Raw genomic sequence first — 17,720 nt, forward strand, 5'->3', positions numbered from 1 at the left:
ACAGGATGGTTTAAATCAGATCAAGTCAATTAGCTAGAACTGACTCAGTTGGTATCAGTGTTGCCTCAGAGCAAGAAAGGCTCTGGGTTCAAATCCCTGTCATTATGCATGAAGTTCCATGTTGTCCCTGTGCATGAGTGGGTTCTTTCCAGGTAGTCCGATTTCCTCCCGCACTCTTGTAGGTAGATTTTAATCTTTCTCTATTGCGTTTGGGAGAAATAGTGTGTCTGTATGGTTGTTTGTATTGTGTGTCTCTGTGTTGCCCTGTGATGGACTGGCGACCCCGCCCCTTGCCCGATAACCGCTGGAGATAAGCACCAGCTCCCCTGTCACCCTTAAAGAATAGGTGAGATGAATGTACAGACGGGAGGAAAACCAAAGTGCAGAGTTCAATTCATTCCCACGATGAACAAATCTGCAGCAAGTGCAGCAAAAGTTGGTCCCATTCTAACGTGTGCATGCCACACTTAAGAAATGTATTTGTTAAAGTTTTGAAACTGTATAATTTTTCACTTCACAATTTTGCTTTCCTTTGCACTGGTCTTGGAACTAAATCCCAATGAAATGTAACAAATTTTGTAGTTGTAATATAAAAGATTGCTGTATAAATATTTTTTGAGGAGCTGATCACCTCCTCTGATTCAATGATCAGGTCTTCAGAGAAATCTTGCCTCCATGTCGACATTATTTTGATGACAGTCCTCTTTTGCTTTTGCGTTGTTAAACTAATAAATGTTTTGTCTTTTCATTTAACAACTGATAATCTGACTTGCTTGCTCACCTTTTCCTCACTGCAACAATTTTCATAAACAATAACACTAATGCTTTCATTTAATAAATTCTTTTAACCAAACATCTGCTTCTAACAGATGGAAATGTGAACTAAATCTTCCCCTCTGGACCAACAGTAATGTCTGCTAGCCAGATGCACCATATGTTGGTACCACTAAACATCTCTTAAGTTTATGTAGCACAGAGAGTTTATGTTTAGAATATCAATGAAATATTGAGCAAATTAAAAACATTGACATCTACAGATTGGCACATGCTACTTTTGCATGGCATGAATTGCTTATTGTAATACTGGAATGTTTTGTAAGCCACTAAAATGTAAGTTCAGCTCTAAATGTGCTCCCTGTTAGCTAAAACTTAAGCATCAATGGAAAATATCCCAGTCAATAATGACGACAGAGCTCTCCGTGGAACTGTGAAAGCATGCAAACACATGACTTTCATTTATCAGTTCAACTTTCTTCACCAGCCAAACAGTGGCAGAACAGTGCTGCCAAAACTCTACTCTCTATAGACTGTGTTTTATGTTATGTAGTGTCAATCATTCTCAAGACATTTATGCAAATGGGCCCGGTTTTGCACGAACTCTGCATCACGTACCGACTGCATGCTTGCAGGTCAGCTTCCCTTCACAAAGCCTTGTTTGATCCACTCTCAAGCATTCCCTACAGGGCCGGCTAAACTTTGGCTCTCGGCAGGCTTATAGCCGGCTGCGGAACGTGGATGTTTTCATGAGTTAGAGCCGCTGCAAGGTGGAAGCGGTGGTGAGACCGTCTGACCAGTCAGACATGACACCCTGCTGTTTGAAAGGTAACACTCCTAACAGCACTGTGTGATTCCAGCTGCTTCAGCTTTTATGATGAGTAAGAATGCCTGCAGCTTTCAGGACATGCTGCACATTTTTATTCATAGTTTGCCAATATTTTTGAGTTGCTTAGTTTGTGCCTCCCTGCAGTCTGTTCAACATCCAGCCTAGGAAGAAGAGCTGGAATGAGGTCATGGTCTGCTGCAGATTGGACTTTCTCTTTGAACATCAGAGATTCCTGATGAGGGTAAAATTCACCACAAACATCCCAAGCTTCTTGGAGCATCTAACCTTTACAAATACTAGAAGGATTGTGGGTGCTGTCAAGTGTTTCAGTTTACATTCCGTATATATAATGGAATAACTGGGAATTCAGAAACTGTGTCACCATATAAGAATAAAATTAGATGAGAGCACCAACGCTCTATAATTCCTCTTTACTTACTGCCCCACTTAGAGAACAAGTCAATGCTGGAAAAGTTGTAAATGCATCGATTAATTAATTTAGGGATCATTTTGTGCTTCCATGCAACGTGTTCTTTAAACATCTTAAAATAAAACTGTTTTACTCCAGTTTTGATACAAAATGTTTGCAAAGATTCAGCTGAATAAACCACAAAATGTCTGCAGCAATGTTACTTTTAACAGTGGAGAAATTTCCCTGCTGATACGCTGGTGAAAATTAACACAGCATATCAGCAGAAAACGCTCACACCAACTGCCTGCTGTGGTGGCAAAGGGGTGATGATTTTAAATTTCATTTTGTAGCCACTGGACCTTGGCAGCTTTCAGTCGGTTAACTGACCATGAACTCTGTATGCCAAAGTATTATAAATTAATCAAAGTGCTGCAGCGGCCCAGTCAAAGTCCAGACCTCAGTCTGGATCAAATGCTTTACTAGAAACGAATGACTTCAGGTCACAGCTAATGGTGCAGTTGAATTATGATGTGCACGATGGCAAAGAATGAGTTTTTTCATCACTGGACGTGGCCTGGGCTTCAGCCTGTGTTTCTGTGTGAATCAAATCTTACTTGGTAAACAGGCTTACATGTTTGCCCTTCTATAATTTATTTGAATCATTTTTTTAAATATATCTTTCTCTTCAAACATTTGTCTATTTATTCTTTTTTTTAACAAATTGTTGCAAATAAGAGGAAATGAAAGAGTCTTGATGTCCATTTAATAAGTATAAACTCTAAAAATAGAAACTTTAAACTCCTTATTCCAGAGTCCACTTGTGAGTTTCTGTGGATTAAGTTGTGGAGCTGTTGAGCATTTTCCCCTAATCATCTGAATCATGTAGGATATTTCACACAGCCAAAAAAAATAAAAGTTAAAAAAAAGGGAAACTTAAATACCCTTCGATTCTGTGCCGGCATGACTTGTTGGATTTCAAAAGTTTGATGATGAATGAGCTCTATAGATTTTACTGCACAGGACGACTGAGCTCCAGACAGGGTTTTAAATGCCTTAAATAAGATGGGGACAAAGCTTTCTTTCTTCTGTGTTTAAAGAGATTGGGTTCCCTGGACCCACCCCTGAGGCCCCACGGCTCGGCTACAGTAGGTAGCACACAGACAAATCCCAGCAGTGCAAGGCCTCCATCAGAAGGTCTGCTAACAGGCGTCCTACCACTGAAATACGAAGCTTCACTTCTGCTTGATTTAATTCAACAGATGAGTGCTGCCTTAGCGTGCAGCATCAACATAAAAACACACCGGTAACAGTTTCTACTGGGATTTTTTAGGTTGTTTGAAAGCCTCAGCTCAATGTAAAGCTCGGATTAAAGGTTCTGAAACAAACATCCAGAAAACTGCAAAACAGCTGAAACACTGAGTTCCTTTAAATCAATGCTAAAAACCCACCTGCTTATTTGATGTGCATTGATGATTCTGATGATGGCATTTGACAAAATGTAATATCTATTACTTGTTTCACAATTGGTGACTATCGGATGTTTTTTATGAATAAATCACATTCATTTGTGTAGCACATTTCAGCAACATAACAGTTCAAAGTGCTTCACATCATGAAAGCATAAAAAACATCATTAACATATCATATATTCAACAGCTGTGAAAACCAGTAACAAACATCACATTTTGTCAAGAGTCATTGTTAAAATCATCAATACACACAAAGTGCTTTATGCTTAATGTACTTTGAACTGCCTTGTTTCTGTTATACAAATAAACTTTAATTTGAAATTAAGGGAAAGGTTGCAGACCCAACACGTGAGAAGTGTCCCTCCATTATAACATGTTGCCTGCATTATAGTATAATTCTAACAATCATTATTTTTGCTGGTTCTGAAAATGTAAATGCACACTGGTAGCAACATCAGTTTTTTTTTTCCTTTTTCTATGCAGACAGTCCACAGATCTGTAGATTGTGGTTGTTTGCACTTCAAATTTACAAATTGACCTTGGTAGCAGTGAAGCGCAGCCTGAACAAACCCAGAGCCAAAGCAAACGAACGCCTGGCTAAGTAATGCTCCACACTTCAAAGAGCCTTCTGCATGTTCAGTGTGATCAAAAGCAGAGTGCTAAAAAGTTTTCTATGTCAGTACTCAACTAATGGGTGTCACTTTGCTTTGATGAAAGCATCACAGGAATTAGAGAATGCAGCAAATATTAAAGGCGAACTAAGAAGGGAAAATGGAAAGGAGAGTAATTGTCTGAAGGTATAATCCCATGCAAAAGAAGAAAAGTGAACTTTTCTCACATTTTGTCAGGTTGCAACTACAAATTTTATTGTATTTAATGGGGATTTTATGTGACACACCAACAAACAGCATATAATTCTGAAGTAAGAAGCAATATTTAACCCATTTTACACGAATACGTCTAAATAAAATGCATTGCAACTGTGTAAACAGAGATCGTCAGTGTGTATTTTTATCTCAATATAAACATCATAAACACAACTGTCCCGTGAAGGCCTCAGACTATTGTTAGGCAGCATGAGTGGACAAACATGAAGACTGGGAAACACAGCAGAAAGGTAAGGCAGAAAGTTGTGCAGAGGTTTAATGCAACGTCAGGTTTTAAGCAAACCTCCCAAAACAAACCTGACAAGACATCATTATCCATGTAAACTGGAATAATCACAGAGACTCAGCGTAACTCTGGAGGAGCTAAAGATTCATAGTTCAGGTGTTGTGAGGCTCCATGGACACTCAAGACAGAGATCATATTACAGCAGTTTTAGCTTCTTTCCAACAGCAGCCTCTTGTTCTACGTTATTTGCTTCGTACAGAGGTGCAGGACACTTGGCTGTTGACTGCTTCCTGGAGCCGTGGAGTCTGTTCAAGTGAGTCGTGACGTACGTAATGTGCCGATTCGATGCTACGAAGCTTTAAGCCACCATCCTCCACTGCAAAGAGAGAAGTGCCGAGCCCAACAAGGTGACTGTTAATGTTGATTCAATATTTGGAAGCATGGCCAACATGGACTAACGGCTCAGTTCACCTTCTCCTCTGCCAATGCTAAAACTACAGGCAGACTACAGTTCTAAACCAATGCAGAAAATCAACATCACCGTCCACGATTTGTCCTGTTCGCTGATTGGCTCGGTTGAAATTCTACCAAAATAATCCAAGGAAACAGGAGAAAGCCCAGACTGTCTGTAACGCCAGATTTTAATCAAGCGGAATTGCACAGGATGGAAATGGTTGCCCATTAAATGTAAAATTAACTTGTCTATTTATCCCTCCACAATAAAGCAACTTCCTCAAAACAAGAAAGTCTAACTTCTTTCTCTAAGTCCCTTGAGTTAAGTTAAATTTGTAGTATCTGCCAGTAGGACAACTATTAACTGTGACCTCCACAAATCTGACCTTTATGGAAGAGTGGAACAAAGAAAGACATATTTAAAAGAAGTCATTAGAGTTATGTTTATATAAAGTTTACCACAACTTTGACCAGATGACAATAAAGGCTGAACATCACAAGTCAGAAAACTACACTCCCCATCCTCATCAATATGTTCAGAAAGTGTCTTTATGGAGATGCTTTTCTTCAGCAGCAAAAGAAAAGACTAATTGGAAGATAGACAGAGATAAATTAATGTTAACTCTGAAGGAAAAGAAGCTGCAAAAGACAAGTTGGTATTATTACAGGAAAAGACTGTTCTGGAAATAATTGACTCAGAAAGGCTGAATACAAAAAGATGTCACAGTTTTCAGGTGTTTATTGTAAAAGAATAAAAAAGAAAAGCTAAGCTTAACGTTTTATTGTTTTCATTCCACTTGACAAATTATGTGCTAAACTGTGTTGCTCCATCGCATAAAACCACAAAGAATTACACTGAATTATGTGCTTAAACCCTGACAAAGTGTGAAAAACTTCAAGGGTTGTTCTTCTTTTGAAGACTCAGCATGACAAACTTGTCACTTACCCTGGGGCCCCTTTTTCCTGGGATTCCTGGCAATCCTGGAAATCCTTGGGGACCCTGAAAGGAAAATATTTAAAAATAGTCAAGAGTCAAAATTAATCAGTGCTATGAATACAAAATACAAAATTAAAGATACAGCCTTTAGTCATGTCAGGAGAAAAACACAGAAAGAAGGCACGCACTCTTTGAGTGACATTCACTCAGTTAAATACATTTTTTCCACTTTATCATGTTTGGTGAAGTTAGATAGGTGTTACTTGCAGTCACTGTGTTGTTCCTTGTGTGAGGATTTCCTATTAAAAGTTGATGCAGGCCCTCATTCAACCAACATTATTTCAACACTGCAAGTCTGAGTCATTGTACTGGCAGGGAGGTCGCTGCAGGTTCCAGCCTCAACCAATCACATTAATTACAAGCATCAGCTAGCTTTAAAACAATTTCACACATGGATTAACAAAGCTCCAAAAGGTCAAATTTAATGAGGGGTCAAGTCTGTGGAACCTGATTTTGTTTGATATCGTGGGATTTTAAGTTACTTTCTCACAGCTGAAGCAGTTAAACGAAAAAGAGGAGAACAGGCCCAAGAACAACTCGATGGCGTCTTCTGGGTTTATGGAATAATCCCAAACACACTGACGACTTTTACATCTGTTGGAAAGAAATCCATGTTTGATTATAATTAACCGGCAAATAGTCTAACAAGCCAGAAGGCTTTTTAGCAAACTTTAGATCCTGTCGATTGCAACCATCAGGCGATCCACATGTGACAAAGCAGTTTAAGCTTCAGCCACTAATCAGGTCAGAGCCAAGTCACGGCTTCAGCCAATTTCCTAAGAACTTATCCAAACTTTTACATTTTGCATCCGCAAGCATTTGCAGTAAATTCTTGTAAGCGCCTGAGTAGGTGACCTTTTATCTTGCAAGAAAAACTTTGACAATTCAGACGAGAACTCCACCGCATCTTTGGTGGTCAACTGGCATCAAGATAAGTTAATACCTCAAACTTCACTGCAAAGTTGATGGTGTCATTTGAAGGGCAGGATTCAGGTTTTCCAGCAGAACATTGCCCCAGGTTTTGACACCTCCAGCTTGCCGTACCTCTATACGTACTTCTCAAATGAGCAAGCAAGACAGAAATGCACACTATTTAAAAGAAAACCAGAATTATTAGATGATGTCTTTGTATTTCATTGCTCATTGGCCCTGTTCTGATTCTCATGTAACTATTGGAACCAGTTTTGATGATGGATACAATCAGTAGGGAATCTTTCACACTGCATGCACTGCTTTCTGTTGCAACATCAACTTTGCAGAATGTTGGAGCTGAAGTCATTCTTCAATTGCATCTGACAGCATAACCCAGCCTTCACCGAGACTTGGCTGAACAAGATCTTGCCAGTCGGTGCAGTACACGGGTGATCAGTTCCAGTCTTGAAGTGGTCTGGCAGTTCCACATGTGCGCTGCTTCAACACAGCTAATTCCAATGGTCCAACTACCTCTTTAAAATTGTAGAGTTCTGCAGAGGTCTGCTAATGCAACCTCGTTTGATTCAGATGTTGACCCAGGGAAAGGATGAAAAACATGCAGGATACCAGCCCTTGAGAACTGATGTAGGACACATATGGAGAGTGATTTTTCTCTCTTTTAGGATTGGTTAAGACTTTCGGAAAGTCCTAACCAGACTGCCAAAAAGTTTCATGATACGAAAGTGTCATAGTATGCTTGACAAAATGAAGTCTGTTTTGCAAAGTGTTGTCATCATGTGACCTAATTAGGTGACATAAGGGTAAGCTATTATGAGTCCCAAACATGAAAGTAAGTACTTACTACATGACATTTTGCATTAATGTTTGGGGCTTTTATTTTGGAGTAAAAAAGGAAGTCCTGATGTGTTGGCAGAGTTAACGATTAAAGACTATTTGTTGGACTTGCAGAAAATACTAAGTTAATTTAGCATCTAAAAAAAACCCTGACTTCTTTTACATCTTTTATCAGACAGAATTTAGGAAAAAAGAAACAACAGCCTTAACTTATTTATCTGCAGTTAAAAACTGAAAATAACAGCACTCAGTAGACCTTAGTGAACTAATTGTTGATTGTTGAAAACATGCTATTGTTGGAGATTAATGAAATCTTTTTGAAGAACAAAGGAGCATGTTCAATGTATCTCAGACAATAACACCACCTTACCATTGAACAAAAATAATGTATGGAGAAGGCAAACCTTGACTGGATGAGTCTACAACACATTGTCCCACAGTTACTTTGATTGTTATAGCAACAGATTTGTGTTGTTTTTTTCTTATCAATTCCTTGAAGTGGAAGTGAACAACAAGGGGTGTAGCTGTAATAAATTCACAAATACCCCCAACACCTTACCTTAAAAACACAGATATTCACTTGTTGATAACTTTGTCTGATCTGTTGGTGAACAAAAGAAATCTCTTTTTTTTTAATAAACTGCTTTATTTTAGGTTTGCTCAGTGTTTATTTTCTGGTCTTGACTTCTGCAATAAAAAATAATGAAAACCAATAGTACTTTGATAATTAATCCACTGGATTTAAGCAAAGATTTCTTTAAAGGAGAAAATCCTGCTACCACCAAGTCCTACCTGAGCCTAATAGCTTCTCTGCTTTAATATTGACCACAAGTCTGCCTTGAATGCTCTCCAGAGGAGGGAAATGTGACGGTGAGGACACCACAGTCAACATGCTGAGTAAAATGTGATTTGGGATTTCACCTGGCAACAATCTTTTAGAATCTGACAGAGAGAGGAAACATTTACCTACAGCCGACTCTCAGAGAGATTTGTAGGATTTATTTGACCTCTTTCACCATTCTCCAGTGTGTCCATAGTAGATTAAAAAAACTTTTAAATCACTGCTCAGTCAATGATGGACATGCTTAGATGAGGAGCTTTCTTATACATGAGGGGCCACACATGTTCTTTACTTAAATGACATGTTCAGATGTCTTCTCAAACTTGAAGTGGGGCTAAAATAAATGTATTGCATTCCCCAACAAAACATGTAGCTGTGAATTAGTAATTAAAAGTTTCAAGAAACTTTGGTTAATTTGAGCAAAAAATGTAGCTAAGTTTATTTTAAATTGTCAAAGATGTTAACAGTGGGACCTATAACTGCAAAGACATTATTTCAAACATGAAAATTTTTGCTTTTATTCTAAAATTCACAGGGTGAGATTGTGCTTTTATGCCATGATGAGTTTATTTTAAGGCTTTTTACATGTTTTTCAGAAAAGCCAGAGGAAGGAACTTTACGCCCTCAACACAACGTTTTAATAGTTGAAAGCATAGTAGTGTTTTATCCCTTAAACTGTTTTAACCCATTCCAGAAGTTGACGTAAGTAGTAACACATTGCCTCGGAGAAATCTTACACCTCAGTGCACACACTAAGTGAGCTTCAAAGTTCGATCATTGCACAGCTGTTGAAAGGAATGATCACCCAATAATGAGCACCAAAGTGGTGTGGACTGAGAGCACCTAAGACCTCACACATGCATGACTGGCAACTTGGAAAATAAACAAAGGACTGAGGCAAGTGGAAAACTCTCTACCATTAGCATTAGCCACACTGTCGAGATCACTTCACCACACACTCTAATGGTTATATAATCCAAGCTTTCACCTATTTCAGATACAGGCAATGAATGAACAAAAGAAAACAACATAACACTGAAACAACAACCTGTTCACTTTCTCCATGACTGACCCTGGAAAGTTCAAAACGAAACTCTGGATTTGCTACAGTTCGAACACCTTGTTTCATTTCTTCCAGCTGGACTTCATCACACCAAACACGCGCACATCAATTCAGAGATTTCTGATACACATTTGTTTGACCACTCACCGGAGGTCCTGGTTCTCCCTTCAGCCCAGGTGGTCCAGCCAGCAGTGAGAACTGGGTCGGCTCCAGGTCAAATGTCTGAAAGCCATCTGTTGCAACTGGAGTCACCGCAGGGAGTGTGGTTGGTTTGAAATCGCTGGTCACTTCTGGCTCAGGTTTCTTTGGAGCTACTGTGGTCAGTTCCCTTTCATGGGGAACGTACTCCTGAGTGGAAAGGGCTGTGGTCCTGAGATTTGCCGACGGTCTGACGGAGACAGGCACAAGTAAACTTTTCCCAGAAGCTCCTGAAGACTCACTATCCCTCTGATTTGTGTTTTTGACGAAGTGTTTCTGATCCGCTGGATTTATGATCCGAAGAGATGCGGCAACAGTCGGAGATGAAAATTTGGGCGGGTTTTCCAATCCAACATTAGCTGGTGGAGAAATAGACACAACAGCATATTCTGTAGCTAAAGATCTCTCCGTCAGTGATGGCGAAGTTGCATGAGTTAAAGTAATATCCGGGTCTGAGAGTAGAGGTAGCATGGGTGGAAAAACGGGCCGATATGTGTCAGCTTCTCTGCAGTGTTTCTTAATGTGATCACAATAGTTATGAGCTGCCTCAGCCGAGGGATAAATGTCAAACTGACAGATTGCACCTTCAAACGGCACGGAGTTGTGGCTCATTTTGCCCAGCAGGAAGGAGCCCTCTGCATCCAGGCTCTGGTCCTTTTTCGAGGACAAATTTCCATGTAAGCTCTTCTCACCACAGGATGTGTGCAAAAATACCTGACGGTCTCGTACAGCCACAGCAAAATTATGCCACCGTCCATCGTAGACGTCGTAGTCAAAACTCACAGAGTTCCTGTGCCCCACGTGTACAAAAACATTCCCCGGTGTGAACTGCACTCCGAGCTGAACTTTCTTTCTCTTAGACAGAACAGAGAAAAGGAAGGCGCTGTTGAAGCGATGAGCAGAGAGGCTGAGGATCAGGGAGAGCCTGCTGGTGTCGTAGCTAGCAGGGATGATGGTGCGGAGCGGCACCTGGAGGCGGGCCCTCGGAGTGAGGATGAAGCCGGACTTAACGGGGATGACACCGGCGGGAATGGAGCGAGTCCCTGTTGGTGGTGGCACACCCGGCCTCCGCCCGAAAAGCCCCAGCTGGTGCAAGACGTCCACATCTGTAATAAAAACAGGAGAGAAGTCATTGTGTTTTGGGTGGGATTTGAAAGATGCACTGCTGTCATTTTTTAATTCCCAGTTTCATCTCTTTGATGGAGGCTCAACCTAGATATGTACAAAACGACTCCATACACTGCATCGCACTGTGGGAGACGTTCAAAGTAAAAAAGTGAGTGAAACTCTTCATTCCGTCTTTCACTCCAGTGATCCGCATCAAAGCATGAACTGAACAAAATTAAAAAAGCAGGAACTGAAGTGATATTTAATGTGTCGTGAAGCAATACTGGGAATTTACCGTTTTAAAGCCAGACTAATTGAAAACCCAAAGCAAAAAGACTGCATTAAAGTCTCTGCATGTGGGGCCATATGTCATTTGCTTTAGGGGGTTGCTGGATATTATGTAATCCTTACATCAAGACTTAATTAGGACAATCTCAGCAAACAGAAGCTGAACAGTTCCCCGGAGGGGATGGTTGTGGGAATGTAAGGTGCATAGCTAGAAATGTTATCTGGTAATGTCTGCTGATTAAAGATGATTCCTCTGACGGGAGCCTGTGCTCAGAAACATACTGCAGTGCTTGCCGCAGGTTTTAATTGCTACTTGCATCTCATGGGAGGAAAATGTGAGTAATGTTCGCACCTTGCTGTGCTGTGTGCACGGTGTATTGCTCCAAATTGGATTCACCCCTTTGAGGAAGAGCTTAATTAAACCCACATTTCAGTTTAAAAGGAGGCAGACTTTGTTTTTGCTGCATTCCAGATAGTATGTCTGTTCTTCAAGCAACTACATCCTGTAGCATGGGCAAGAAAACTGTAGTACGAAAGAGAGTTAAAATCAGAAGTTCAGCTACACCATGCAGACACTATGGGCAGACATTCTTTTAACAAGATTCTGAACCACAAACGGCTTTGGCGATTCATTTTTACAGAACTGGGTGCACAACTTTGAATTTACTGTGGATTTCCTCTATTCTATATGTAGTCTCAAATATATACATACACCTCTGCTAAAAGACATTGTGCTTTCAGGGTTAACACCTGTGCATTCTTGCAGCCATCTCTACCTTTTTGGACGGATAAAGTTGCTTGTGTTGTTGTTATTCCACCCTACAGAAAAATGATTCAAGTAAATAATTCAAAGATCAAAACTAACTTTGATGACAGGAAGCATCAGGGCAGAACTATTTGTGGTTTCTCAAATTGCTTTTCAGTCCTCATGAATTATAAAAACAGAAAACAGGTTTTACCCCACTGTCTAAAAACAAACACAATGTGAGGATAAAACTGATCTTTGTGGCTTTAAAAACTCATTAAGACATTTTCCATTACCGACTCGTCTCTTTGTCTTAGGTCACACTTGCAGTCATTTGTATTACAAAAGGTTTAAACATACACGAGAAAATGGGAGGGGGGATTTTTTTTAACCACTGCACAATCTAAAACAGCTTATTGTGTATTTAGGTCCTACACACACACACACACACACACTGGATGTTATAAAAACAGACAGATGTGAGCTAGATTGAATTAAACTGCTGAATAATAAATTCCAGCTCAGCAGAAGAAAAATAAGAATAGACACACATCCTGTTAGGAGGAGGGAAACCCTGCTCGGTTTGCAGAGGCAGCAGGAGATCAGCCAGATTTGGAAACTCAGGAAAAGAGAAAAAAAAATGTGAAAAAATCCCTGACATCCCATAAAAAGACCATGTACAGTCAATTTCTAATGCAGCACTGATTTGAATTGTTAATAAGGTATGAGAAAGCAAAATTGCTCTTTGATTGTGTGGTGTGTTTTCTCAGGGTTTTCTGCACATCATGTTTTAATCTGAGTGGGTAGGCGGGCTGCCTGCAGCTCTTGGTGACCTCCTGATGAGCAGAACAAAAATAACAAAGTATTAAGTGTATAAAAATTTGATGCAAAGACAAGTTCAGCAAGAAAGAAAGTAACTAAATCAGAAAGAAAAACTTATACAGAACAGCCACTGAGTAAGTCTTTTCCCCTGCACTCGGTGCAGCCTTTACAGTTCCTTTACAGTTTCTCCCTGCATGTACGAGAGGAAAATAGAAGAAATTGTTCCGTTAGAGGGCTGCACAGTTGAACAGCTGGAAGCATTGTTGCTTTGCAGCAAGAAGTTTGAATCCTGATCTGGGGTCTTAGTGTTTGCATGTGTAGAAATTATCAGAGGGACAATATATTTTATATGGTCTTCGAACACGAGGGTTACAAGCCTGGACCCGTTACTGTGGTAACCCAACCTTGGATGAGTGAAAGAATATGGATGAATGAAAAATAAACTATCGAGTAATAAAGTACAGTAAGTGTCCTCCATGTTTAAATGTTTTTGTTTTTTTTATTTGATAATGAAGTGTCAAGTTTTGAATTCTTTTAATGAGATGGCAGAGGAAATTCCAGAGTGACTTATCTGACTGTATGAATTATAAAGCAGCCCCTCCCCTACCTGTTGCTGTGCACTGCTGAGTCAGATGGTTGATACAGTGTTCCTTTACCCCCCGCCCCCACACACAAGACAAACAGCTGAAAATCTAATAATTTCAAAAAATTTCAGCATATGCTTATTTTATACATGTTGCAATAAGCAAGTTTACTTGTACACACTGACGACATCTACACATAACATAAAAAACCTTATAGTCAATAAATTGCATTATTTTGCTGCAGCACGAACTTTTGTTGCTATTATAAAAAAGGGATTCAATCTTCTCACATGTTTTTATTTAAAACATCTGTGTAAGTCCTTACATACTGTGAAACTCTGGCATTCTACTCCAGGTTAGAATATCGCTAGAATCTCTTTCTGATCCATGTGTGAGTAAGACTCATATATCAGATATTTCTCTGCATGAATCCAGTCTATTCAGCCTGCACATGCCACTATGTAATGTTTTCAGTCAAAAAGACAAGAACCTTCAACTCTGATTAACTTAATTATATTGCATTGAGTTTTCAAAACTCTGGATAGTTCCAAACATTTTTTTACCCTGTTAATCATCTCAGCACTAAAAAATGGAATAATAAGGCTCTGATTTAAAACTAAGGCTCTTTTTTAAATAACTAGCTACGTTCCAAGAACTTTCTGCCCTTTAATTTTATTAGCAGATGCTTTTTTTCTATAAGCCACACAGCGATCAGTCATCAAAACTCAAAGAGAAAAAAATTATTTAAAAAAAGAGATCGTTTTAAAACGAAATATAAAAAATATAAAATATTTTGTCAGATTAAAAAGAGAATTTTTTTTTTACTTAAAGGTTATGCAACATTCTTGTAAACGATTCAAAACAAGGTTGAAGTTTGTTAAAAATTTGGGATGCAAAAACAGAACTGCTGACATCAGAGTGCATCACATAGCATCATAAATATAAATATATAAGAGAGACTTTCTAAAAGAATAATGCAAGCCACTAATTGTGCTTATCACCCCTGATATAATTAAAATATACAACAATTTGAATCAAGTTGACTATTTCTACATATATCCTATGTTTTACTGCTGTTCCACATAAATAGTTCAAACTTTATCTGTTCAGTATGTTAAAGCTCAATCCACTGAAGGCATCCCAAATTTTTAATCCTTTATTCCTCACATTTCAGATATCACCAGATAAACAGTGTGTAGGAATAAAAACCTTACTTCTGCATCTTTCTCCTCGGTTTTCTTACCTTGTGCTTGTGCAAACCTCACAGAACAGATAGAAACCAGTACAGTCCAAAGAATCAGAGCTCTCCTAAAAACAAGGACAGAGAAGTTTGGAAAGCATCACCAATAGTAAAAGTTCATTCTTTAATCGTCCAAGTAAGTTTTTATATTTTCTTAAAATTGGAGCTTTACAATTTTGTGGAAAAGTCTCAAAAAGTCTAAATTTTAGAGCTTCAGATATTTTTCATTTAAAAGCCTGGTCAGCAGGACAGTGATATTTTAATTTAACTGTGACATTTACTTTTTTTTTGATATATCAGACTGTAAAGTTAAATACAATGCGACCTGTATTCTCTAAACCTGATCATAAGTTATATTTTTTTACTCATTTTATTAAACAATGACATCTATTTATCTTTCTGTCTGACTAGATAAACCATTACATTGCTGTTCAAGCATTGGTACACCATTTTTGTCAATGTACAGTATTGGGATGCTATGTGAAAGATCAACATGAATTATTGCATTTAGGAGGAAGAAGGAATTATTTTCACATTTTTTACAAATGTAAATGAAAAATATGACATTTGTATTCAGTCTTTAAAATCCTGAAATACAATTCAGTGCAACCTTTTTAAATCACCACATTAAGGAGACGGTGACTGCTTTTTCTATCATTTTTCTTTTTGCTTTTTATATAATTGTCATATGGGCAGTTGCCCAGGGCAGCAAAAGAAAGGGGGCTGCATAAGTGACACACGCATAAATGTAAACAAATGTGCTTTCTAATGCTTATGTGAATGAGCAATCAATATAGAGTTGGTACTTCTAAGCTGAGTAGGTGGTCCCAGCGTGGTGTTGAAAATTGTTCTAAAATGTTGAAGAGTTGGACCCAAATGCAGGAAGGAGGCAGGCAGGTGAAAATAAGGTTTTACTTACAAAAGGACAGACATATCTAAAAATGTCAGGACATCAGTCCTTAAGGATGAGACACCCATAAATTACCACATACACACTCTTGAAGAAGTATGCAAATTCTTGCCGCACTTTTCAGATTTATTGTTTCAGTTGGGAATTCAATGGGATTTTTTTGTTGTTGTTCTGTTTTTACTTCATGAATTGGCAACACTTAGCATTGGTCTACATAAAACAACTATCTAATACAATACTTAACACATTGTTTCACAAGTGTGAATAAAGTAAAGTGAAAACTAATTTAGACCAGCAAAACCCCATAAACATTCTCCCTGTAATCACTTAACCACATCTTTACAGTTGAGTGGTTTGGGATTTGTTTTTCCCATGAGAGATTTCCTATTGAGTAAATTACATATTGACATTAATCCAACATATTTCGACTGTACAGTATGAAAATCTAAACCATTGTCTGGATCATGTTGGATATTTTTTTTTTTTAACTGAAACTGATTAATGGTTTAATTCAGTAGTTTTGCAGTGTGTTTGTTGAATGTGGAAGCTGTGGCAGGGAATCTTTAACATTTAAAACTCATTTAAAACACTTTACTTGCTAAACTAAACATAAATTAGCAGCAGAAACAGTGTGTGACCAAAACTCTTTTGTTCAACAAGTTTAGAATGATGCAACATTTTGGCCTTATTAAAAGAACTAATAACCCCCCCTCCCTCCGGGACAGCCGGTCGGCCAGCTGAGTGAGACGCACAGCGGGGATGAGAGGGAAAGAGGAAGGAGGAGATGATTACCGTCTCCGCCTCTCGCACATCTCCCACAAATCAGTCCCAGATCGTTTGGCAATTCATTCTGAAACAAGTTGAGGAGCAGTTCAGGCGAACAGCTCAGACTTTCATTGAACTGTGCAGAGAGAACAGGCGGAATTGTTTCCACACGTTTATCTGCAACGTATTAAAGAATCCCGCCCGCTCCACTTCATATCTGCATACAAATCTAAACTTCTCAGCTCAGCAAGTACTTTTGCGAGCTTTTACAACGTTACACGCACATTACAAACAGCATCCCCCCCTCTAAACACTCGTTAGTTCAGACTCCAACATGTTTAAGAAGACATTTAGGATTTCATCTTGAACCTTTTCAACCATGAAATGTATTAAAGGAAAGCGCTGATTTAGTCTGTCGACTCACCCCCCGACTCCAGTGGCTTTGAGTTTGGAGTTCGGGGCATTGTCCGGCTCCATAGCGGTTACTTCATTCTTTCCCGGGAGATTTTATTATCCAGAGTGCAGAGGAGGCAAAGTTTTTCCATCCCAGGTGGTCCTTGGGGAGCTGTGCGCAGAGCAAAAGCGCAAAAAAATAAAAAATAAAAATAAAATAAAGTAAGAATAAAAAAAAAATAAACAAAGCGAGAATCAAACACTGATAATGCCGTTTGATGTCATTGTCGTGTCTTCATTTTCTCTGCAGTCTCCAAGAAGATGACTACTGGATTTAAAAAAAAAAGACGCTCCACCTGTGCGCTCTTTTATTTAGTTTTCCGTCTCTTCTCCATGAGTTCTGTAATATATCAGCAACAGCAAGAATAAAAGAATGCTGTGCAGCTTTCCTGTCGATACAGGATGACGCGCAAGGATGAAGTGTGTATGTGTGTGACGACTTTCCAAAATGAAAGTTTATTGTGGACTCAGGGAAATCTTGAGAACCGGGAGAAGGTGGGGGAGCTGGGGGAGGGGGCACCTCCCTCTGTCGCCCTCAGCTGACATCCAGGGAAACACACTTTGGAGCTGCAGCTGAAGGTGCATCTTCCCTCTCAGGCTGCACGTGCTCAACTGTGATAAAATGTTCTTCCTTACTACGTGAATGTTACGTTTAAAACGTGCACAGGGCCGCAGCAAGCATTCCAGAGGCACGTGCAAAAGCCCCCACAGTGCCCACCCACCACTGAAATTAAAAGTAACTTATTCTTTTTTTCACTTATTTTAGGGATAGTAGTAGTTACAGCATTTGAGTGATGTAGATGTGAAATCCTCAATTACCAGCCCCCAAGCAACATTGCTGGGATAATGGATAGATAGTTTCCCATTGAACCAAGATGTTTGTTTCTGAC

At 39.1% G+C, this 17,720-nt stretch overlaps 1 protein-coding gene across 2 annotated transcripts in view; it reads right to left on the reverse strand.

Annotated features, from left to right (window-relative positions):
- col27a1b (collagen, type XXVII, alpha 1b) overlaps nucleotides 1–17,324 on the reverse strand; it is an 84,457-nt gene extending 67,133 nt beyond the window's left edge. The window contains exons 1-5 of one of the 2 annotated variants that reach the window (XM_016674267.1): nucleotides 17,127–17,324; nucleotides 16,802–16,942; nucleotides 14,706–14,770; nucleotides 9,866–11,022; nucleotides 5,997–6,050 (exon numbers count right to left, since the gene is read on the reverse strand). In XM_016674267.1, the coding sequence (XP_016529753.1) occupies nucleotides 5,997–6,050; nucleotides 9,866–11,022; nucleotides 14,706–14,770; nucleotides 16,802–16,854 (1,329 nt within the window). In that variant the 5' untranslated portion in view covers nucleotides 16,855–16,942; nucleotides 17,127–17,324. Of the gene's footprint in view, nucleotides 1–5,996; nucleotides 6,051–9,865; nucleotides 11,023–14,705; nucleotides 14,771–16,801 lie in introns of both variants that reach the window. The other variant, XM_007557909.2, reaches the window with a different exon arrangement.
- Nucleotides 17,325–17,720: the final 396 nt, after the last annotated feature.

This window comes from Poecilia formosa, unplaced genomic scaffold, assembly GCF_000485575.1.
Source record: "Poecilia formosa unplaced genomic scaffold, Poecilia_formosa-5.1.2 Scaffold92, whole genome shotgun sequence".
In the NCBI taxonomy this organism is placed as follows: domain Eukaryota; kingdom Metazoa; phylum Chordata; class Actinopteri; order Cyprinodontiformes; family Poeciliidae; genus Poecilia; species Poecilia formosa.